The sequence below is a fragment of the Lepidochelys olivacea genome (assembly GCF_965140295.1).
Source record: "Lepidochelys olivacea isolate rLepOli2 genome assembly, chromosome: 26".
In the NCBI taxonomy this organism is placed as follows: domain Eukaryota; kingdom Metazoa; phylum Chordata; order Testudines; family Cheloniidae; genus Lepidochelys; species Lepidochelys olivacea.
Window position 1 is genome coordinate 12,749,811 of NC_140436.1, and position 25,138 is coordinate 12,774,948.

General features: G+C 42.1%; 1 protein-coding gene across 1 annotated transcript; it reads left to right on the top strand.

Annotated features, from left to right (window-relative positions):
* Nucleotides 1-1,581: 1,581 nt before the first annotated feature.
* Nucleotides 1,582-24,347, top strand: MOB1A (MOB kinase activator 1A). Its single transcript, XM_084614944.1, has 6 exons — nt 1,582-1,907; nt 5,708-5,874; nt 7,359-7,452; nt 13,585-13,718; nt 17,310-17,473; nt 21,309-24,347. The coding sequence occupies exons 1-6, from the start codon at nt 1,597-1,599 to the stop codon at nt 21,384-21,386; spliced, it is 948 nt and encodes a 315-aa protein (XP_084471070.1). The 5' UTR covers nt 1,582-1,596; the 3' UTR covers nt 21,387-24,347.
* The last annotated feature ends 791 nt before the right edge of the window (nt 24,348-25,138 follow it).

Below are 25,138 nucleotides of genomic sequence, written 5' to 3' on the forward strand. Positions count from 1 at the left end.
TTTTATGCCCTTGCAAAATTACCACTCATGAAATGACATTTTGCTTCCTTTAAATTCTCCCTGCAGTTTCATTTGGCTACAGCAATCTCTTTGACTTCCTGTGCTAACTTGATGAAGTATGCTATTAAATTGCTACATTTCATTCCAGCACAGTACACAGTGGAATGATTCTTTGATATCTTACTTTCCTCCTAGGAATAACAAGAGACTTAATAATTATTTGTATTCTACTAGTGCCTAGTTCCCCTTGCAAAAATGATGTGTGGCACCTGCCATAGCACACTACCCCCAGCAGCTAGTTGAGTGGAATACTGATTCAGTAAAGAGTGGCACCTGTTGAAATTCCTGAAACATCCTGGAGTTTTTCTATGCAAGTACTTATTTGGTTTGACACCACCTACTTCATGTGAGCTCTCAGGAGCTTTGCACAAGATGGTAAAGATACAGTGTACATGCCTCTGGGTGTATTTTGGTTTTTAATGTACCCAGATTTCAGAGTAGCAGCCACGTTAGTCTGTATTCGCAAAAAGAAAAGGAGTACTTGTGGCACCTTAGAGACTAACCAATTTATTTGAGCATAAGCTTTCGTGAACTACAGCTCACTTCATTGGATGCATCCTACCCAGAGTTGCCAAGGATACTTCCTTGTTTTGATATTCTTTTTAAGGACACACCTGTAAAGCAGCTCTCCTATGTAACACAGGATTTTATCATTCAAATGTCTGCTTTATGCCTCTGGGATAGCTTCATCAAGAATACAGAAAGAATGAGCAATTAGACCAGGGGGTTCTTAAACCATGGGGGGATAGCTCAGTGGTTTGAGCATTGGCCTGCTAAACCCAGGGTTGTGAGTTCAATCCTTGAGGGGGCCATTTAGGGATCTGGGGCAAAAATTGGGGATTGGTCCTGCTTTGAACAGGGGGTTGGACTATAGATGACCTCCTGAGGTCCCTTCCAACCCTGATATTCTATGATTATTTCATAACGCAGACTGGATCTTAATACAGTAGAACTTCAGAGTTACATACACCAAAGTTGTGAACTAACCAGTCAACCGCACCTCTCATTTGGAACCAGAAGTATGCAGTCAGGCAGCAGCAGAGACAAAAGAGACACAGTTCCTGCAATTCCTATAAACAATAAGAGAATCTCCCATTACTAGGCGAGGAAGGCAAAAGATGCATAATCACAGGCAAGGGAGAAGAATAAAATCATCGGATGTCAAACTGGGAACAATTATACCAGTCTGAGCCTGGGCCGCAGCCCCCCAGCCTATAGGTCAAAGCACCTTCCCCCCCGTGCTATCACCTAGCCCCCACCCTCCCCATATCCCCTTAACCCAAAACACCACTGTGCCAGCACCATAGGCCAAAGCCCCTTGATTGCAGGCTGATGCCCTTCCACGCAGGACCTATGCATTTTCTGTCCTGCTTAGGCCTGTAAAAGCCGTTTGGATGTAGCCCCCCATGCCTGACCCGAAGAGGTAGGTATCTCAGTGGCAGGCTGATGCAGACGTGGGACCGAACTGCTGGCGGTGTCGGGGTCCCCCCGCCTGAGGGAAGGGAAACCAGAGGCACGCACGGGGCAGAAGAGCGGATGGGTGGGGGCGGGGGCTGTACCGCTCACGCCCCCTCCCCCCTTCACCTTGTCCTCCATCCTGCTTCCCCTCCCCACCCGCTCCCTCCGCCAGCCAACCCCTCCTCTCCGCCCCGCCCTTTTCCTTGCCCGGGGCGGGGGCGCGCGCTCCTCTCGCGAGATCCTGCGCCCGGCCCGGCGCTCGCGGCTGGGAGGCACTTGGCGGCTCGCTCTCGCTGCGCAGCTCAGGGCCGGACGCAGCCAGCGGCGCCTCCCCTCCCCCCGCCGGGACCCCCCTCCCCCTTCCGCAGCCTGAAGATGAGCTTCCTCTTGTGAGTGGCCGGGGGGCTCCCGGGGCGAGGGGGGGGGGAGCCTGCCCCGGGGCGGGGGTCTGCTCGCTAGGCGGCGGGGGTGGGGCCGTGAAGAGGTTGGGGAGCGGGGAGGAGAGTTGGGGGTGGCCGGGGGGGCGGGATCTGTAGCCCGTGGGGTGGGGGGGTATCGGGGGGGGACCTGTGAAGAGGTTGGGGGGCAGAGAATTGGGGGTGATCGGGGGGGTGGGATCTGTAGCCCGTGGGGTAGGAGGGGGAAGATCGGGGGGGGGGATGACCTGTGAAGAGGTTGGGGGGGAGAGAATTGGGGGTGATTGCAGGGGGTGGGGTCTGTAGCCCGTGGAATAGGAGAGGGGAATCGGGGGGGGAGAGAATTGGGGGTGATCGGGAGGGTGGGATCTGTAGTCCGTGGGGTAGGAGGGGATGCTCGCTAGGCGGGGTTGGGACCTGTGAAGTGGTTTGGGAAGGGGGGGAGAACTGGGGATGATCAGAGATCTGTAGCCTGTGGGGGAGGATGGGGGGGGGACCCGTCAAGAGGTTGGGGAGCGGGGAGGAGAATTGGGGGTGATCGGAGATCTGTAGCCTGTGGGGTAGGAGGGGGAGGATCGGGAGGGAGACCTGTGAAGAGGTTGGCGGGGGGAGGGAGGAGAGTTGGGGGTGATCAGGAGGGCGGGATCTGTAAGTCCGTGGGGTAGGAGGGGGAAATCGGGGGGGAGAGAATTGGGGGTCATCAGGGGGGCGGGATCTGTACTCCGTGGGATAGGAGGGGATGCTCGCTAGGCGGGGGTGGGACCCGTGAAGAGGTTGGGGAGGGGAGCGAGGAGAGTTGGGGGTGATTGGAAATCTGTAGCCTGTGGGGTAGGAGGGAGAGGATCAGGGGGTGGGACCCATGAAGAGGTTGGGGAGGGGGGAGGAGAATTGGGGGTGATCGGAGATCTGTAGCCCGTGGGGTAGGAGGGGGAAGATCGGGGGGGGACCTGTGAAGAGGTTGGGGGGGAGAGAATTGGGGGTGATTGCAGGGGGTGAGGTCTGTAGCCCATGGAATAGAAGGGGGGAATCGGGGGGGGAGGAGAATTGGGGGTGATTGGGGGGGTGGGATCTGTAGTCCGTGGGGTAGGAGGGGATGCTCGCTAGGCGGGGGTGGGACCTGTGAAGTGGTTTGGGAAGGGGGGAGGAGAACTGGGGATGATCAGAGATCTGTAGCCTGTGGGGGAGGATGGGGGGGGACCCGTCAAGAGGTTGGGGAGTGGGGAGGAGAATTGGGGGTGATCGGAGATCTGTAGCCTGTGGGGTAGGAGGGGGAGGATCGGGGGGGGCCTGTGAAGAGGTTGGTGGGGGGAGGGAGGAGAGTTGGGGGTGATCGGGGGGCAGGATCTGTAGCCCATGGGGTAGGGGGGATGCTCGTTCGGTGGGGGTGGGACCTGTGAAGAGGTTGGGGGGGAAGGTATCGGTGGCCTGTGGGGGGGGTGGCCCTTGGCATGGGAAGTGGCATGGAGTGGGGGAAAGGGGGTTGGTGGCTCTCGGCCTGGTGGGGAAGGAATCCGTGACGGGGGGGGGGGTTGCAGACCCTGCATGTAGGGCAGGTGCCATGTGTGAGCAGGGAGGGTTGAGAGGAGGATTGCAGAATCCAGCCTGAAGCCCCGGGTGCAGGGAACAGGGCTGTGACCTTTGGCACCGGGTAGATGTCCTCTATCATTCAGGTTTGACCCTGCTGCTCTAGGGGAGATGCTGGTGTAACGCCGCAGACCCCAGTCGTGGGTGGGTGGATGGAATCAAACTCGGGACCTCTGGAGCTTAGTGCATGAGCCTCTACCGCATGAGCTAAAAGCCAACTGGCTGTTCGCTAAGGCTGTAGAACAAACTCCTTCATCTCTCTCTCTCTCTAAGTGGTCTCAGTGCCACTAGATGGGACACAACACCACACAGTGTGTGGGTTACACTGGCATGGTTTGAAAGCTTGATGTGCTCAAGGCAGAGGCCTCTGTCATGTGCAGGGTGAACTCCACTGAGTCCAGAATCTGCACCGTTAGCATTTCGCCGTTGACTCAGGCTGTACCAGGCAGTTAGTAGGACACGCATATGAGCCAAACGAGCTTGATTTGCCAGTGTATTGCTGGTAGTACCAAAGCTTTTGCACCAAACTAGTGTGTTTATTTCCATCATAGGGTTAACAGCAAAACTTTGGGCCTGATTCTCCTGTCACTTGCACTGGTGTAAATCACGGGTGTAAGCAAGAGAAGAATTAGCCCCCTGTTCATGGTCAACAAAGGCAAGTGGCTATTGCTGTTTAAGGATATCTGGATTCACCACTTTACATTCTGATAACCTGATTTTTCTGGCTATTTGTGTACATGGCCCCCTAAATTGCCATGTATTATTATTATTACTGCTACTTGTTGTTTGTATTGTAATGGCACCTTTGAGGCCCCGCTCAGGATCTGGACTCCAGTGGGATAGGCGCTATTTGTCAGAAGAACCTGGTTTTATAATTTATAAAATTTATATATGTTTTTCTTTGTGTCCTTTCTGCTCACAAAGGGTCTGATTCAGCAGCTCTTACTTGGGTTGACTAATGTGCACAAATAGATTCATTGATTTCAATGGGACTGTTCTCATAAGTACTATTCAACATGAGAAAAGCTCCCGGTATCCAGCCCAAACGTGTAATTGACTGGTAGTCTGGATCATCATAGGTATGTCCAGGAAAATATAGATTTTTAACAATGAATTAGGGCCATTTCTGCTGAACAGCATGCTGGGCTTTTGAAGGTGATGTTCATAATTGTTTAAAAACGGGCTGGAAAGGAGAGGTAACTATGCTGGGAGTTAGGGTGATCACTATAGCCTTTGATCCTAGGTAAAGGATTCCTGTATGATTATTGTTTTTTTGCAGTATGGTCTGTAACGACACTTGTATTTTTTGCATATACTCAATGTGGTGTGGTTCTGTAGATAACTATTTTCTATAATTATTTGGGTTTATCTCTCCATCAGCAAATCTGTCGTGCTAATGAACATTGTATTACATGAAACAGTTACTATTAGAGAAGGACTGGCTAAAATGGGTCAGGGGAACCTAGGTAGCCAGGACTCTTAGGTTCTAATTCCAACTTTGACCAGTGATTTGATATATGACCTTGGACATGCATTAACCTATCTATTCCTCAGTTTCCCTATTTGTAAAATGGGAATATTTACCTGCCTCACAGGGTGTTGTGAGATTAAATTGTTGGTAACAGACTGTGAACTCCTTGGCTGAAAGGTACTATAAAAGTTTTTTTAAAAATTGTCATGCAAAATATTCAATCATACTTTAAACGCATTGCCAATGAGTTGACTGATGTAAATAATTGCATGGGGCAGCATCCTATAATCCTCACTCACATGATTATTCTCACTGAAGTATTTTCATGTCTAAGGACTACATTCATAAGTATTTCATGGTCAGGCCCCAAACTTGAAATGAAATCTAATTGGTTAAATATCAACCACATTCTGTTCAGTGTTTCTTACAGTAATTCATGTCATGTGGTTGTATGGTATGGTCTTGTCATGAAAACTTACCAGCCCAGGCACAAAATCTGCTCACCCTGCTCTTTTACCAGAAAGGTGATAATGAAAAACATAATGTCACTTGCCAGGAGCAAGGAGAATTCAGCAAGGCTAGTATAGTACACAGATAAATGTTCCGTTAGATGTTTAATAAAATATGAGAATATATAGTCTTTGGAATTAAAAGTTCCACTTTGAAATGTAGAACTACTATTGACAACATAATTGAAAATCCGTATCTGTTCTATCAGTGGCAGTCGGTCCTCTAAAACATTCAAACCCAAGAAGAATATTCCTGAAGGCTCCCATCAGTACGAGCTCTTGAAACATGCAGAAGCAACCTTGGGAAGTGGTAATCTTAGACAAGCAGTTATGTTGCCAGAAGGAGAGGACCTCAATGAATGGATTGCAGTTAACAGTAAGTCCTTAGAAAAAATAACTGGCTGCATACTTGAGAAAACTGTGTATTTTAAAGCATCTTTTCACACTTACAAATATTGACTGGATACTTCATTTTTAGATTTATCGACTGTCAGTGGGATTTTGGCTCCTAAGTGCCTAAATCCCTTCTGAAAATGTGATTTAGGCTCCTAAATTGGTTAGGCGTTGTGAGGCTGTGTGCAGCAACACTTACATACCTGAAGAATCTGAGCCTAATTCTTTTGAGGGGAGAGGGATATTTCCAAACCAATATTTCTCTGTTCATTTTATTTTTGCTTTTTGTTTTATTATATTGGATTATTAAGCAAACAGTAACTGTCACAGGCTTCAAAAAGAACGTTAGTGGTGCCTAGAACACGTGTCACATTCTCACCGTTTAACTCTTGGTTTATGCTCAGATGACATTCTGTCAGGCAGGAATGTGTGTGATGGAAGCTTGTAGACACACTCCATATTTTCCAAGACATGTACCATATAAGCATAGTATCTTTTGTACATAATATGAACACTGGATCAATTTTGATAATTTAAAACTATTAATAAATGTGGATTAATTTTTATTTAATAGCAGTTTAAGTAATCTTGTTGTTCAACTACACTAAAACTCCTATCTTGACTAATTCACTGGCAACACGAGTGTCAATTCCAAGCTGGACTACAATGAAACAATTTAAACTAGACTTCCCCTTTTTAAAAGGGTTTCCAGGTATAGACTAATCTATACTAATATATTCTAAGAAATTTTAAGTGGCTGTTCTCAAACTAAACAAGAAAATTATATACAGGCTATCTTTAGTCTGAAAGTGTCTGCCTTAAATTGTAAGGAGCACATTGTAATACCCGTGTTTTACTAGTGGAGTAATAATCAGTGCAAGGATTGGGATTTTTTTTTTCTGAGCACTCCTTTAGGACTAGTGGTTAGAAAAAGATTACTGATCCTGAAAATGTTTGCACTGGTCTTCAAACTAAAGACTTTGAAAGTCATTTCGGCATGATTTTAGCATGTGATATTTTACCACTACACTTACAGATTAATGCTGACTCCCCGTATTGTTTGCAAGCTGGGGAGTCTATTTTCAGATGTTAAGACATTGGTTTTCAGCACTCTAAGGTTTTGAGCTTGGCAGCCACTACATGGCTTTCCCAAAAGATTGAATTCAACCAAGGGAAATTGCTCACTAGACTTAAATATTTTAGTGAAATAGGACTATGGTGTTCCAATTAAAAAAAAAAAGGTCAGATCAAAATGGCTAGAGAATAGAAATCTTCACTCTGAAAAGGTTGTTACTGGCAGTGTGATGCAATACAGAATGAAAACCACTTTTCTCTGAAACTGATGTGTTGTGTTCACACTAGTGATGATGGTATTTCCATCTGACCAGATAATCCACCAGAGAAGATAACATCAACATAAGTCTTTAAATTCCATGTACACTTAAAGTTGATGTGTTATCTTTACAGCTGTGGATTTCTTCAATCAGATCAATATGTTATATGGGACCATCACAGAATTCTGCACAGAAGCAAGCTGTCCAGTGATGTCTGCTGGACCAAGGTAGGAAACTCACTGCAGTAGACCAGTCGTAATATATAAACAGGGGTAGGTCACAAATATAAAAAAACATGCAACATTAATGGAAAAAGAACAGATAATCATTTGGTGTTTTATTGCCTCATTGTCATGCCCCTGTGAATATTTCCTATCCCCCCACATACAGCACTGCAAAATTGACAAGGTGCATTTTGGGGAACTTTGCGTTCTTGTGAGCTGTTGGGTACTGGTGCTGTCAGAGGGAGGTTGTTGGACTTAGAGATATCATTGGTTCAATCTGGTGTCTTTAATACTGTATATTTACACAGGAGTGAAGGATGGGTCACAACATTATCTCTGTTGGTCTGAAGATCACAGAGATTCCTGTCATATTCATGATCCAAATATATTGATTCAGTGAAACTTTTTTTCAAGAAAACATTTTGTTTTAAAGCACCTTAGTTACTTACAGAACTGCATATTAATCTATTGATCAAGAATCTTTTTTTAGATTATTCACATGTGTGAAGAATTTACTCAGACCACTTATGCTGATTTTGAAAACTAAAAAACAATTGTTTTCACTTCATTAACACCCACCCACAGCATCTAGGCTCTGTACCTGGGGGTAGAAAAAGTCATAAATTCTGTCCAGTGACCTCACCCGGCAGAGATGGATGGCTGGAAATAGGGGAAGCTGAATGGTCATGATTATACTGGTTCAAAACAGGAAGGAGAGCCTTCACAGGAACTCCAGACTTCTTTCAGAAGAATACAAAACATATATGAGAAACTCAGCAATATAATAGACTACTTACTTTGTTGTCACAAACATTAATATATCAAGCCCAATGCTGAATATCTCATAAAAACCCTTTGCTTTATTTGGACTAGGGACTTTTGTAGTAACATGCTCCATTTTTTAATTTTTTTTTATTATTATTATTATTTAATTTGGTGTAGGTTGTGTTTTCCATGCCAAGTATACACAGTATTCTGAATTCTTGCAGCGGTAATGGACTCTTGTTTTGTAGCTTCACACATGTCCACAAAAACTTCCCATGCACTCATAAAGCATTGTGGTTTTTAGCAGCACAGGATCAGATGTGTTATCTACTGGAGCAACCTAATAGTGCCAGTTGTTCTGTGGAAAGGGTCTAGTCATCTCAAAGGAAGGCTCATATATCTTTTGCGGTGGGAAAGGATATGCTCTTGTGGCAAAGTGTTGCAGGCAGTAGGTCTGATGTCTTGTGGGGGTAAAGAGAAGTACGTAATGGGTTTGAATGCACATGAGAGTTGTCTCATATTCAGATGTGTCTAATATGGCAGGTAGCACATATAAAGCATCTCTTTCGGGGCAGAAAGAAACAAGTTTCACTACAGTTTTTTTTCTTCCAGCAGTTTACTGCAAACACTGACTAGATTGGAGCTTAGTGGCACATGCCACAGCTAGGTATTCTGATTGTGGCATTTCTTCTGGAGGTGTAGAAGATTTTTGTTCACTATAGTCAGCAAAGACTAATGAAAGTTTACAACTATGACTCAGTGAAAAAGGAGTCTGGCTGACCTGCAGTATTCAATGTAAAACCGTGTCCTATGATTTTATTTTATTTGTTAACTGGTAATATCTAGGCTTGAAAGTTTTAGCTTAGAAAGTTCCTGTTTCTATATTTGGTGTGCTTTCCTTTCAACACTTCCTGTTTGAACTGGAACACTTGATGTCTGCTTTTAGTTTGACTGTTGGGGTTTGTTAGCGAGAGAGAAACTTCATATGAGTAAAGTATGCAGTTTTTCCAAGTTTTCTGTGTAACACTGCAGAACTCAGATTGCTTTCTTGGAGACCTACTGTCAATTCCTACATAAAGGTTTGGGTGGTCCCTTGAAATTACTTAGATCACAAAACCCTGTGCATCAGTCTCAGACTCAGGGTTTTAGATGTACTTTTGCAGATGTACAGTCTTGCTGATGTCTTCAGAGCTTGAATTGCCTTTGCTCTCCTTACTGGAAGCCAATGGAGGGACGTATGATTCATGATCAGCAAAAGGATGTTAGCAGCAATAGATACTGCATATAATTCCTCAAACTAGTTTCCTCAACATTCCCTGAAAACAATTTTTAAAATGGGACTCTAGCTGCCAGCTTTAACTTAACGTTTTTTTTTTAAAATATATAGAGGTCACTTTCTTCAGGATCAAAATTATTAAATTTCACTCATTACAAAGTAACTGATGATCTGAATTAAAACACTTCTGTTGTGGTAGCACCAAAGGCCCCAGTCTAGATTTGGACTCTTGTGTGAGACACTGTAGAAACACAGATAAAGGAACAGTCCCTGCTGTAATGAGCTTACACTCAAAGGCTCTGGATTCCTCAAACAATTAGCTATGTGTTCAACTTTAATCAAGCGATTCTATAGAGGTCTGCTGTATGGTTTTCGTTGCAGGATCAGGGCCTGAACGTTTTAAATAACTTCTTTAACAAATGATGCTAAAGCATTTAGCAAAACAACATCCATTTTCCTGCAAATGCTTTTCCTGAATAGTAGTCCACTGGACTTTAATGGAATTAGTCATACTTTATATTTGCATGTATAAAGGCTTCAGTATTCAGCCCTAGGTATATTGTAATAAGACTTAAAAAAAAAATTCCCTCAAATGTTTATAGAGCACCAGTTCCCTTGTGAATTATATAGGTCCTTGCAAGCCTTCAAGTGAGCCAAATTCTCACTGTACCCTATGGGATTCCCAAGCACAAAGAGCTTGTACAATCAGACCCCAGATAGATGTTTTTGTAATACTGGCTAAATCCTAATGAGCTACACTCATGACTCTGTTTTTCCTTCCATCTCTAGCATTCAACAGTTGTGGTCAGTTTCTGCTTGGTAACTGCAGGATAACATGCCAAACTTATAACTTCTTTCCTTCTCCTACAACCAGTAATCTATCTATCTATATGGTTTGGTCAGCTCATCTTCTTGTTCTGGCTCAGCTCGCTGGCTACTGCTTGCTACCGCATCTGGTCTGAGCTGAGCTTTCTTTGTTCTCATGGTGTCAAGTATCAGAGGGGTAGCCGTGTTAGTCTGGATCTGTAAAAGTGGCAAAGAGTCCTGTGGCACCATATAGACTAAGACGTATTGGAGCATAAGCTTTCATGGGTGAATACATCCAGTGAAGTGGGTATTCACCCACGAAAGCTTATGCTCCAATACGTCTGTTAGTCTATAAGGTGCCACAGGACTCTTCGCTGTTTGTTCTGATGGATGCCCGTTTAATGAGGAATATAGTGCATAATACAGTGCCTTCTAATTGTGATTTTTTTACATGTACCTTCAGTTCCCCCCCAAATGCCTTTTTGACTAAAATTTTCTTCTTTTTTCCAGTCCCAAATGATTTTTGCATGGGGGTGGGGTAAAAGGGAACTTGGAAGACAGTCAGCTAGGCTGAGCATGAGAACACTGGTGAAAACTACAATTAAGGCATTTTTCAAATGTGCTTTTTTAGCATGTTGGAATAACTCAAATGGTTTTGGTTTAAAATTTAGCACATCTCTCAGCCACAGAAAAGATTCACTCTTCATTTTGCCAAGTTTTGGAAAAATGTAAGAAATAAAGATGCATAGTATTTTCCTTCCCGATTTAAGGGCACACACAGCGCAGTTATGGGTATACACCATTTTTGGATATTCACATACAGACTTTGATCCTCTGGACCCTCCTGTATCCTGGCAGCTGTCTGTACTGAACTAGTCGTTCTGGTTGCCTTCTTCCCTTCCCTCCCACCAATGGCGGGCAAGATTCAGAGTTAATGTGAGTTTATTGATGATGTGTGAGATCATTGACTTAAATGCTGAATGGGCAGACGGAACGGGTGTATTAGGAAAAGCAACCAACAGAATGCTTTATATTAGACAGTCTTACACACTCCTCTCCTAGCTTCTCAATGCATACATCCCACCAATGTAACTTTTCATTATCTCTGAATTTTGCCTAGTATTAGAGGGGGCCTGGAAGGTGGGACACGCCCTTAAAATTTTCAGCTTCCTATGCTATGGGTTATTCATCCCAGAATCCACTGTGTCCAGAGTGGATGCTTTGAAATGAAAAGCACTATGGCTCATTAGAAAGACTGCCAGGACAGCTGGGTCTCAGTGCCTCTAATTTCACACTTCATTTCACACTCTGAAGTACACTCCCACAGAGTGTAGGAAACATAAGTTGCATAAATCCTGTAATAAACTCATTAGCACTCTCCCTTTAGTGATTTTTGTTTAATCTTATTACAAAATTAAACTTGTTCTGGGGTATCGTTAAGAGTTTAAAATGTCAGAAACCAGGAGCATAAGAACATAAAAATGGTCACAGTGAGTCAGACCAATGGTCCATCTAGCCCAGTATCCTGTCTCTGACAGTGGCCAGTGCCAGGTGCTTCACAGAGAATGAACAGAACAGGGCAGTTTTGAGCGATCCATTCCTTGTCCATCCAATCCCAGCTTCTAGCAGTTGGAGGCTTAAAGACATGTGAAGCATGGGGTTGCATCCCTGACCAACTTGGCTAATAGCCATGGATGGACCTATCATCCATGAACTCATCTAATCCTTTTTTGAGCCCAGTTATGCTGTTGGCCTTCACGGCATCCCATCATAACAAGTTCCACCGACTGACCGTACGTTTTGTGAAGAAGTAATTCCTTATGTTTGTGTTAAATCTGCTGCCTATTCATTTCATTGGGCGACTCTTGGTTTTTGTGTTATGTGACAGAGTAAATAACACTTCCTTATTTGCTATCTCAACGCCACTCATTATGTTGTAGATCCCAATCCTTTCTGTTTTCCTCACTAGGATTGAACTTCCAATTTTTAAAAGGCCTCTAATTGCTTCTTTTAGTCTGTAGTTTTGTCTAGAAATGGTGGTATTTTTTTGGTCCTCTTACTGTTTTCTTTTATTTGAGGTATACATTTAAAAATACCATAATAGAGGCTCAAACTAAAGAATCTCCATGCAGTTTGCAGGCATTTCCCCCTTGCAACTGCTCCTTTTAATTAGCTTCCTCATTTTTGTGTAGTTCCCCTATTTGAAGTTAAATGCTGCTGTGGTGGGTTTCTCTGGCCTCTTTCTCCCCTCAAGGATGTTAAATTTAATCACATTAAAGATATAGGGCCAGATCCTCATCTGGCATAAATTGATGTAGCTTCATTGACTTCAGTGGAGCTATGCCAGTTCACACTAGATGAGGATCTGGCCCATGATTTCCATGTCAAATGTGTCACATTGCACATTTAAGACATTAAAGTTAATTCTACACACAGAATCATAAAATACTACATATTCACAAAGTACCCTGGTTACATTTAAAGTTGGGACTCTGTCTTTGACTCTGTTACTGCATATAGAACGTCAACTATAATGCAGTATTCATTGTTACATATACTTCTACCATAACTCAGGAACGATGGGTTCAAGCCCAAAGAAGCCATTATGAAATATTAAAGGCAATGCTATATCAAATGATTCAAATAGCAACTGGAAATAGGGAATGCTGGCTTTTGTCCCCAGCTTGGACTTCTCGGGCAAGCTATTTCATTTGTCTGTGTATCAGTTTACTCCAGCTTTTTAAAAATCTTTACCTTCCCAATAGATTATAAAGAAAGAGAACCATCTTTATTGCGTTGCAGTGGCTTCTGGCCCAGACCCTTCACTCCAGGGCAAGCAGGACAAGGGATTGCTGCAGAGGCAGATCACTTAAACTTTGGAAGGGGAAAATGGGACCTCTCTAGTACATCTCCTCATGGCAGCTCAAGCAGCATTATTAATTGGCTCTAAAGGGAGCTGTGGTCAGCTCTCCTCAATTGCACAATCGCCACGTTGTACGCTTTGTGGAAACAATAGGAAGTGGAGACTCTAAACCGTAAGAAAAAGAAACTAACACAATTGTGTATAAAAATGACATGGAAGCTGGTTTAAGCCAGAACCCAAAATTCCAATTTCCTGGTTGGGTTCTGATCGAGCCCCTTTTTTAATCATGGTTCAGCTAAAAAAAATTTGTTTGCACTACCATTGTTTAACAAGTAAAACAGGGAGAGCCTGTGCCTAATAAAGAAGTATCTGAAAAAGTAAAATTATTTTTCTTTGTTTAAAGAAACCTTGGTTTTTTCCATAGGTATGAATACCACTGGGCAGATGGTACCAATATAAAGAAACCAATTAAATGTTCAGCTCCGAAGTACATTGATTATTTGATGACATGGGTTCAGGACCAGTTGGATGATGAAACCCTCTTTCCTTCAAAGATTGGTAAGTGAAATCATGACATTCGTGCACTAGGCAGGGGAGTACTGTGGTGGTGAGGGCTATAAAAGTACTTAGCTGCATTAGAGAGAAGCTATGGTGGCAGTCACTGGTTGTTGGCATATTTCTCTTGTTATATCCTATTTTTAACTGGATAATACTGGTATAAAAATTCATCTAGTCTGAAGTTGGGAATCCAGGCTCTCTCTTTTCAAATCATGTCACCCAATCCTTCCTGTGTGAATATATACCATGGGTAGAGCTGCAGATTTGTCACAGCATTTAAAAAAAAAAATCAGAGTAGTTATGGTACATTTAGTAAAAGTCATGGGTTTTGTGACAAATGAAGAGGTGGGACGGAGGGGTGCAGCTGCTGGAGATCAAGCCTGCCCTGTGCTCACCCTTTAGGGGTAGCTCTTGTCCTTTGGGCTTAGACCCAGCTCCCCACTCCAGGTGTTGCAACCTAGTGCATGGAGTCATAGCACTGCTCAAGTTTGGTCTGGGTGCCCGTCCATCATGATGTGATGCACAAGCAGCTGGGACAAACCTGACCACCATTGCAACACCATGCACCAGGTCGCAACACCACTAACTCAAATTTGGCCTGGCCCCCCACTCGTCATGGTGGAGGGGCAGCTGGGCCAAACCTGAGCAGCATTGTGAGCCCGTGTGCCAGGTTGCAATGCCCAAAGCTGGAAATCGGGCCCCAGCCCCATGGGACAGGAGCGACAGCAGTCGCTGTTGCAGGGCGAGTTTATTGAAGTCATGGACACAGAGACAGGTCGTAGACGCATGGGAAAGTCATGGTATCTGTGACATTTTTCCCATGATGACAAACTTGCAGCTATGATAGTGGGGTAGATTCTGATCCTATAATCACTAGAACAATGGTGGGAAACGTGTAGCCTGCAGACCACACACGACCTGTCAGGATAATCTGCTGGGAACGGCGAACTTTGGCCACTGGGAGCTGTGGGTGACTGTGCCTGTGGACGGTCAATGTAAGCAAACTGTCTCACGGCCTGCCAGCGGATTACCCTGACAGGCCGCAGGTTGCCCACCACTGCACTAGAACTAGAATTTAACACCATCCCTCGTAAAGTCTCACCTCAAATCTGTGTCTTTACTGAAGCTACTGTATGTCAGGTTCACATCTCCAAATAAGCAGAAAAATCTAATCTCAAAGTTTCTAAGTGATAGAAATCTCCCATGGTGAGGATTAGGGGGTATAACATGGCCAAGAAAGTAAACTCCAGTAAGAACAAACTCAGAACTCTTCAAATGAGATTTGTTGCCAGGTGTTTGCCAGCCATGGACTTTATTTTGAAATTTGTTTAAAATAAGAAAAAGTTCTTAATGTTCTTTGCAGTGCATCCTAAAAACTCTCTTATTGGTAGACATGATGTTGTGTAGAGTAGTTAAAAGGTATCATTTAAAAATCTAATGTTTCAAACACTTAAGGATCAGTTAGCTGCCCGAACCTCACTGAAAATTAATACTGCTTCATAGATTATACAGTACATGCCCTGCAATCTGTGGTTTACCCCAACTCGGTACGTCTGGGTAAAAACTACTTGCAAATTGTCTCCAGTAGGATTTTGCATCAAGAAACCTAACAGCATAAAAATGCACCTTTTTTGCAATGAAAACTTAGCCTAAGTACACAAGTATCATGGTTCCAGTTACATAATTCACTTGTAACCCAAATAAAGAGAGAAAGTTGAAAGTGTTTCCTGCTCTGGATGGGAGAGGGGAGGAACAAGCTATGGACCACCACTGTTTAAAATGCTTAACTTTTCCTTATAAATCAAATCTCATTCTGAATTTAATTCAATATGCAGATTTTTGGGGTAGAAAAAGCAGTAGACATTTCCATATGTTATGATCTCCTATTTTGCTGTCTACTAATACTTGTTTGTTGAAGGTAAGTATAGAGTGACTTAACTAATCCATTTAAGTCACTTAGTTGTTTTTTTGTAATCAATTTAAATGAGCTTGAAGCTTTGTAAATGTAATTTGAAAATGTGTTCTTTTGCAAATGTAGGTTAAAATGTATAATGAACTACATTGTAATTGTCATGCACATTGTGTAAAGAGTTGTCACTTTGGATGGGCTATCACCAGCAGGAGAGTGAATTTGTGTGGGGGGGTGGAGGGTGAGAAAACCTGGATTTGTGCTGGAAATGGCCCACCTGATGATCACTTTAGATTAGCTATTACCAGCAGGACAGTGGGGTGGGAGGAGGTATTGTTTCATATTCTCTGTGTATATATAAAGTCTGCTGCAGTTTCCACGATATGTATCTGATGAAGTGAGCTGTAGCTCACGAAAGCTTATGCTCTAATAAATTGGTTAGTCTCTAAGGTGCCACAAGTACTCCTTTTCTTTTTGCGAATACAGACTAACACGGCTGTTACTCTGAAACTTGTTTTTATATGTAATTACTGGTAGGGGATCTTGTCTGAATTTTATAAAACTGTTAGTCAAAAAAATCCTGCAAACGTGTTCCTACAGTAATATGAATAGCTGCAAGGACTTCAGTGGGATTATGCATGGTTAGTGTTAAAATGGTGCATAAGTGTCTGCAGCATTAGGGAATAAATTAGTATTTTTAATGAAAATTCCTCTGGATGGTATAAAATCTTTGTGACTTGAAAACAAAATTGCTTCAGTTTAAGAGTTATTTAGACTTTCGATTTGTTAACACAGTTAGGATGAACATTTTTAGGATACTGGCCAAAATTTTTAAAGTCCATAATTAGGCTTCTAAGGGTGAGATCTTTGAAAGTACCTAAGTGACTAAAGAGTACTAGTCCCATTGATTTAAAATCCTTATGGAGTATAGCTAAGGCCCCAATCCTGCAGACACTTACACACATGCTTTACTTCACTTCCATAAATAGTCCCATTAATGTCAATGGGACTGCCCATAGTAGTAGAGATAAGCTTGTATGTAAACGTGTGTGGGATTGGGGCCTAAGAAGCTCTCCAAAAGGGAGTTAACTCTCTTTTTACAGATTAGGGTGATCATTTAAATGATTTGCCCTGTGTGGTCACACAGGAAGTCCATATCAGAACAAGAATTAGAATACAGATGTTAGATAATTAGACTTGGCCCCTATGGCCAGTGGGTATCCCATCCCTATTCAGCCAAGCACTTTTGTTTATGATTGACTTCAGGGAGACTGTTTGCATGTTTAAAGTTAGACATGTGCATAAGTGCCTTGCTGAATCAGGGCCTATATGCACAAAGGATCTGTTTTTTTAAAAAGGTGCTAAGTCCCCTTAGTTCTTATCGACCTCAAAGAGAACTGTGGATGCTCAGTAGTTTGTGGAAAGGGGATGTGAGTGATGCTTTGCATAAGTGATTATTTGCTCCATATCTCAGTTTCTTATATAATTTATTAAAAGTGTATTGACTAGATTTTTACAACTGAATAGAATAAGTTTTATGCCCTTACTGAAGCTTGGGGTTTCATTGTTTCTGATTAAGTCTAGTGCCCTTTGGCAGAAAATTTTCATTCAGCAGCTGGGCTTTCTGCTTTCATATATGAAACTGGATTAAAAAATGTTCTGCATTTGTTTGCACATTTCAGGTGTCCCTTTTCCTAAGAACTTCATGTCTGTGGCAAAGACTATATTGAAGCGTCTCTTTAGGGTCTATGCCCATATTTACCACCAGCACTTTGACTCTGTGATGCAGCTCCAGGAGGAGGCCCATCTCAACACCTCCTTTAAGCACTTTATCTTCTTTGTACAGGTAAGTTTTAAATTACTAGCTATTAGTCCTAAAGTGACTCATTCTACAGACAAATTTAAAGGGACACTATCAAGTTAAATCTGACCCAGAACGAAGGTTTTATATAAAACAGATTTACAGAATCTACAAGACTAATACAAATGTTTCCATAAATGTTGATGTTTTTTTTTCCAATAAGTCTGGGATCGCTAGGGAAGTTCCAGAAGACTGGAAGAAAGCTAAGGGGCCAATATTTAACGAGGGTAAACGGATCATCTGGGTAATTAGAGGCCTGCCAGTCTAACATTAATCCCAGGCAAGATAATGGAGCATCTGATAAAGGACTCGATTAATAAAGAATTAAATGAAGGTAGTATAATTAATACCAAACAGGGGTTTATGGAAATTAGATACTGTCAGACTAACTTTGTTTATGAAATGACAGGTTTGGTTTATACAGACAATAGTGTTGACACAGTATACTTGGACTTCTGTAAGGCATTTGACTTGGTACCTAAAGATATAAAATTAACATGGCACACATTAAGTGGATTAAAAGCTACCTAACTGATAGGTCTTCAAACATAATTGTAAATGGGGAATCCTCATTGAACAGGTGTGTTTCTAGTGGGGTGCTGCAGGGATCTGTTCTTGGCCCTACACTATTTAACATTTTTATAAATGATCTGGAAGAAAACAAAATCATCACTGATAAAGGTTGCATATGACATAAAAATTGGGAGAGCGGTAAATGATGAAGAGGGATGGGTCACTAATACAGAGTGATCTGGATCGGTTGGTAAGCTTGGGCGCAAGCAAACCATATGCATTTTACTATGGCTACATGTAAATGTATACATCTTGTCTGTCTTAGAGGATAGGGGGACTCTATTCTGGGAAACTGACTGAAATAGATTGCGGGGGTTGTGGTGGATAATCAGCTGAACACATGCTCCCAGAGCAAAGCTGTAGCCCAAAGGGCTAATGCAATCCCTGGATGCATAAACAGGGGAATCTCGAGTAGAAATACGGATTTTTACCTTCCTATTTGGCACTGGTATAATGCTGCTGGAAATCCGTGTCCCCAAGGGTCAGTCCTAGGACCAATCCTATTCAACTTATTCATAAATGATCTGGAGAAAGGGGTAAACAGCGAGGTGGCAAAGTTTGCAGATGATATTAAACTGCTCAGAATAGTTAAGACCAAGGCAGACTGTGAAGAACTTCAAAAAGATCTCACAAAACTAAGTGATTGGGCAACAACATTGCAAATGACATTTAATGTGGATAAATGTACAGTAATGCACATTGGAAAAAATAACCCCATACAATATGATGGGGGCTAATTTAGCTACAACTAATCAGGAGAAAAATCTTGGAGTCATCGTGGATAGTTCACTGAAGACGTCCACGCAGTGTGCAGCGGCAGTCAAAAAAGCAAATGGGATGTTAGGAATCATTAAAAAAGGGATAGAGAATAAGACGGAGAATATCTTATTGCCCTTATATAAATCCATGGTACGCCCGCATCTTGAATATTGCATACAGATGTGGTCCCCTCATCTCAAAAAAGATATTCTGGCATTAGAAAAGGGCAACTAAAATGGTTAGGGATTTGGAATGAGTCCCGTATGAGAAGAGATTAAAGAGGCAAGGACTTTTCAGCTTGGAAAAGAGGAGACTAAGGGGGGTATGATAGAGGTCTATAAAATCATGAGTGGTGTGGAGAAAGTGAAAAAGGAAAAGTTATTTACTTGTTCCCATAATAGAAGAACTAGGGGCCACCAAGTGAAATTAATGGGCAGCAGGTTTAATACAAATAAAAGGAAGTTCTTCTCTACTCAGCGCACAGTCAACTTGTGGAACTTCTTGCCTGAGGAGGTTGTGAAGGCTAGGACTATAACAGGTGTGACAAAGTTCCTCCTCTACCTTGGTGGGTTCTGCGCTTATTGGCAGATTTGCTCTCCTCAGAGGTTCAAAGCAGCCCTCATTTTGGCCACTTTCATGGCTCAAATCTGCCATTCACTCAGTTAGCCTCATCACTGGCCAGCATGAAAAGGAAGAAGAACAATCCCCACAGTCTCTGCTGATCCACCTAGTGGATCAGGGGAACAGGCCAGAGATCTTCCCTCTGGTGGAACCCACAGTCCAGGTCAACTGGTATCTCCTCTGGTATCAAGTAGGGATTTGGGGGGAACCCAGGCCCACCCTCTACTCCAAGTTCCAGCCCAGGGCCCTGTGGATTGCAGCGGTCTACAGTGGCTCCTGTAACAGCTGCATGACAGCTACAATTCCCTGGGCTATTTCCCCATGGCCTCCTCCCAACACCTTCTTTATTCTCACCACAGGACCTTCCTCCTGATGTCTGGTAATGCTTGTACTTCTCACTCTCAGCTTCTTGCTCCTCACACCACAAACTAAAGTGAGCTCCTTTTAAAACCCAGGTACCCTGATTAGCCAGCCTGTCTTAATTGATTCTGGCAGCTTCTTGATTGGCTGCAGGTGTTCTAATCAGCCTGTCTGCCTTAATTGTTTCCAGAAAGTTCCTGATTGTTCTGAAACCTTCCCTGTTACCTTACTCAGGGGAAAGGGACCTACTTAACCTGGGGCTAATATATCTGCCTTCTATCACTCTCCTGTAGCCATCTGGCCTGACCCTGTCACACAGGGTTTAAAAGAGAACTGGATAAATTCATGGAGGTTAAGTCCATTAATGGCTATTAGCCAGGATGGGTAAGGAATGGTGTCCCTAGCCTCTGTTTATCAGAGGGTGGAGATGGATGGCAGGAGAGAGATCACTAGATTACCTGTTAAGTTCACTCCCTCTGGGGCACCTGGCATTGGCCACTGTCAGTAGACAGGATACTGGGCTGGATGGACCTTTGGTCTGACCCAGTATGGCCATTTGTATGTTCTTATGTTCAGTATCACAATTAAAGAAGGATGTTGATAAATTGGAGAGTTCAAAAAAGAGCTGTGAGAATGATTGATTAAAAGATTAGAAAACATGCCTTATAGTGATAGACTCCAGGAGCTTCAATCTATTTCGTTTAACAAAGAGAAGATTAAGAGGTGACTTGATTATAGTTAATAAGTACTTATACTGGGAACAAATATTTAATAATGGGCTCTTCCATCTAGCCGAGAAAGGTATAACACAATTCAATGGCAGAAAGTTGAAGCTAGACAGATTCAAACTGGAAATAAGACATACATTTTCAACAATGAGAATAATTAACCATTGGGACAATTTACCAAGGGTTGTGGTGAATTCTCCATCACTGACCATTTTTAAATCAAGCTTGGATCTTTTTCTGAAAGATAAGCATTAGAAATTATTTTGGGGAGGTTGAATGGCCTGTGTTCTAAAGGAGGTCAGACTAGCTGATCACCATGGCTCTTCTGGCCTTGAAATCAGATAATATTTCCAATGGACACTTAACACAAACTTCTGCTGCCAATATTAGACGGCTAGCTGACTGCAGTTTTGAATGAAAAATATCAAAACAAAACCAACTTTTTGTTTAATTTCAAATCAAAATTTGTCTTTAACAATTTTCTCTAAAAAATTTAGTCAATGTAGTTGCTTTCACAGAACTTCAGTTTTGTTGGGGGAGAACTTAGTCTAGCTCTAGAGAATATCAACCAGACTGGGCTTTGAGAGGATTAATTAGCATTTATCAAATAAACAAAGTATTATTTTAAAGTCACTTGTATCAAGCTATTTGTTGTAAATTGCTGGAATTCTTTATTTTGCCTTAGTTTTGAATTAAATGGATGTTGCATGTCACTTATTCTGTCTACTGCAATTTTTATTTAAATTGATCCTGTTTTGTGTTTCTCTCTCCCCCTGCAGGAGTTCAACTTGATTGACAGGCGTGAGTTGGCTCCTCTTCAGGAACTAATTGAAAAGCTAGGATCCAAAGACAGATAAATTTTCCCTGGAAGAATTCTTTCTGCTTTCAAACATGGTTACTCTTTCTTGCTTCGTATACCAGCTGCAGCTATTTCTTTACCACTTTGTCTTTAGCGTCACAATCCCTGAGAAACCAGGTACCACAGCTAGCGAGTCTAAAACAGATGCTTTCCAGTCTAGCACAGTTACTGCCCTTCTTCCATCGTAGTAGCTGGTGTGAGGGCTTCATTGCAAAGAGGTCAAATTTCATGTAAAATCCAAGGTCTGCAATTCAGAAAAAGTGTCTTGAGAGCAAAGTAGCTATGAATTCTAAAAGCTACTTTATCAGATCTTTTACTTGGAAAGGTGGGGTTCATGAATGCATTAATCCCTGCAATGTCAATCTATAGAAATTAGTGAAATTTTGCATAATTTTCTATGCAGAACTACATCATTATAGTTTGCATTAGCAGTTCCAGAATTAACTTTCTGCTCTAGAAACTGGATGGATAAGTACTTTGAGACCTCAACTCAGCTTGCAGTTTTGGGCATATGAGGTTTTGTGCACAATCTCCTAAATTTGTGTGCATGGATGGGGGAGATGTTTGCCTAATGTTCAAGTGTACCTTCAGGAGTTTGGATGCGTAACACTTACAGGAGAGTTGTGGAAAAATTTGGCCACATAACACTTAATTTTTCAAACACGTCCAAAAATGTGGCTATTGTAATGTATCTGACATGAAACAACAGATGGTAAGGATTCTGTAGATACTATATTTGGCTAGAAATTGTTTGCAAAACTGCAAATGCAAATATTTTGGTTTGGGTTTTATTCCATCCAGCGTTTAGTTGCTCAACAAAGTTCCATTTTAAAGCTCTGTTTGCTAGTATCAAAATTGTTTAATACTTCTGATAAGTGCATTACGTTATGAACTTTGATATTCCACTGTTTTCTATGTAGGAAATAGAACTATTTTTGCAAATTTTATGATGGATGCAATTTACACTTAAAACACACCGCATTTTTCTCTTAGAACTAGGCTGTTACTAGGTATAGGTTGGTATATGTAGCTTCAGCAACCAAAGCAATTTAAAAAACAATCTGGTATTCAGCTGGTTATGACTTTGAATTGCACATATATACACACACACACACGTGTGTGTGTGTGTGTGTGTGTGTGCCCTGTGCTTCCCTTTTAAAAAAATCTAAGTAACAGTTGGATACACCTGTGGATTTTTGTTTCAGTGTACGCCATTTCAAATTCATGTGTGTCTTTGTGGTTTTTAAAAAAAGGAAAAAGGTAACTTAATTCACTGAAACTCATTGAGTGACTTTCAAAACCTTTTTTTTAAATGCTGGATCAAAAATAGGAGGAAAAACTACCGGTGTATTCCTTACGAATGCTTTTATTTTAATTTTTTTTTTTGAGTAGTTTGTTTTAAGTTTGTATCTAGATGCACTTTGAATTTGCCTTAGAGCCTTAAGTAAAATAGTAGACTAGCCATGAGTTGCATGGACATGAAGTTATGATCCAAAAAGTGACTAAGATAAAGCAAAACAGAACCCATCTTAAAAAAATCAGATGAAAAACTTAAGACTGGCACAAAAGCATAAGTGTGGAAGCTTCACTAGAAGAGAAACAGTCTGCATGTACCCCAATGTGAACTGCAGAGGGTTCTTTTTTTAAATAAGTGTCACCATTAACTAATGGAGTTATTACTGTATTTTGACAAATTAAGACACTATCGCCAGCACCATCTGATTGTGAAAAATCTGAGCTGCAGAGACCTAGTTTCTTTGCTGGACTGTGAGACATCATGAGTATCATTAACGGTGTTTTGTTTAAAAAAAAAACAAGAAAACATTCCATTCTGAAGGCCTGATCCTGAGTTCTTTTCATCCTGTTTGTTCTGATGTTACTTGTGGCATGTGTCATTCCAGGAGAGAAACTTGTGGCTGACAGGTTTCTAGAGCTTGGAGGTCATTTTGTTTTAATACACAGTATTGATTTACATGATTAAATACTAGTCTCTTAGAAACCAAGTTAACTTGTAGTGCAGACTTTGCAATTCAGAGACAAAGGGGTCCTAGCTGGGACAGGTGACATGTTCCACCCATAATAGGTGGAATTTTGTGTTGCAACCTTGATATTTCTTTTTAGGTAGCTTTGGCTTTTAATTTCCCTTGCTGGTGTAGGGGGCATCCAGCATTTTTCTTTTTAATAATCTAGTCCCCTATGCTTCTTCTGCCCAACTGACTACATGGTGCATGGGAGAAACACCAGCAAAAGCTGGGCTGGAGCTGTGCAAAGGGAAAAGTCAGCACCATGGGGGATGGTCCATTTCCCCCTGCCACACCTCACCACCTTTGCTCTTCTGCACAGCCCCTTTCTTTTCTCTTTGCAGGCCTGTTACCTGTGAACTGCAGTTCAGTGATGTGTAAAATTAATGATGCTTAAAGCACCAGTAAATCCACTGCACGCTGTGTAATTCTCCCCACTCTCAGGGATTGTGAAGCTCCTGAATGGGCAAGCAGTCATGGCACTCTGCCTACTGGTCCAGGAGAGTCCCACGTGACTGCCTAGGGATCTGTGGGGTTGAAATCCTGCATCCATATGGATCCTGTGCCACTTCTGCCTTTGTTGGCCCCTCTGCCCCTAGTGGAACCACACAGAAGCGTGTGTTAAATGATTCCTTTCCGTACGGCTTTTGCTTACCCATACCACTGTTCGCCCTAGGTGTCAAAGCAACTAGTCTGTACTGGGAGATTTCAAAAGTATGTAGCTTTTTTACAAGATGACTTTATTTTCAATCTTAAATGTCTAAAATCCAAACTTCGTAACTCCAGTGACCCACTGAATTATCTCTGTAAAATACATATATAGCCTGTTCCCAAGATGAAGCCGTTTTTGCCACATTTCAGCTGATTCGTTTGTCATCCTATCTTAGAGTCCCTGAGTGAGCAGGCCAACACCATAAAGTACAACATTGCCAAAGCTATGTTCTGTCAGTATTTTTCACACTTTGTATTCTTGCTTAGCCGTTATTTATCTGCTCTCACACTGCACATGCATTGACCAAGCACTGCTGACTAAGAACAAAATGTTCTGAACAAACGAGTGCTCGCTTTGAACATCATAATTAACTTCTGAAAAGTACAGTAGTTGTTAACTTTGAAGGGTGGACATGGGGTAGGGGACAAAAGTAAAATTGTATGGTCTCCTATACACTTTGGCTGTGATTTCAAACTGACTCAGTTTATAAAAGTCTTTTTCCTAACTACCAGTGCTGCACAAGTCATTCTGGGGTCTGAAACAGCAAGACAGATGCTTTGTCCAAATGCAGGAATGTTTTTATAGCCTACTGATTGGACTTCAGTGGTTGAAATGGCACGTGGCTTTGAAGGAATTCACTTTTTAATTAGCCGGTCCCTTTTGTTGTTGTTTTTCGAATCAGTCAAATTCAAAAAACATTCATGCTTGGTTTACCTAGAGTCCAGCAAGCTCTGATTGAAGTTAAGGAGAATGGACAGCATGCAGCACGCTGCAGAATCTGGCCTTTACAGGTTGTAAGGGAAGACTGGCTAAAAGCTTTTTTTGAAATCATTCTGCTTCACCAACCCAAAATGGACAGATAGCAGCTACTTAAGTTTACAGCGTTTGTCAAAAATTGTACAAATTAAACTTAGTTTAAAACCACAATGTTCTAGGGTTAGCCTGCAATGTTTTTATGTAAGTTGCTCATATTTAAAACCTCATAATAGGACTGTGAATAAAACTGGTGGTTTTTGC

Excerpts from the sequence above, each read along its gene's own strand:
- MOB1A (XM_084614944.1), top strand. The coding sequence starts at position 1,597 with ATGGGTGGGGGCGGGGGCTGTACCGCTCACGCCCCCTCCCCCCTTCAC. Across the intron at positions 7,453-13,584 it reads GTGATGTCTGCTGGACCAAG|GTATGAATACCACTGGGCAG; the intron begins GTAGGAAACTCA and ends TTTTTTCCATAG. Across the intron at positions 13,719-17,309 it reads CCTCTTTCCTTCAAAGATTG|GTGTCCCTTTTCCTAAGAAC; the intron begins GTAAGTGAAATC and ends TGCACATTTCAG.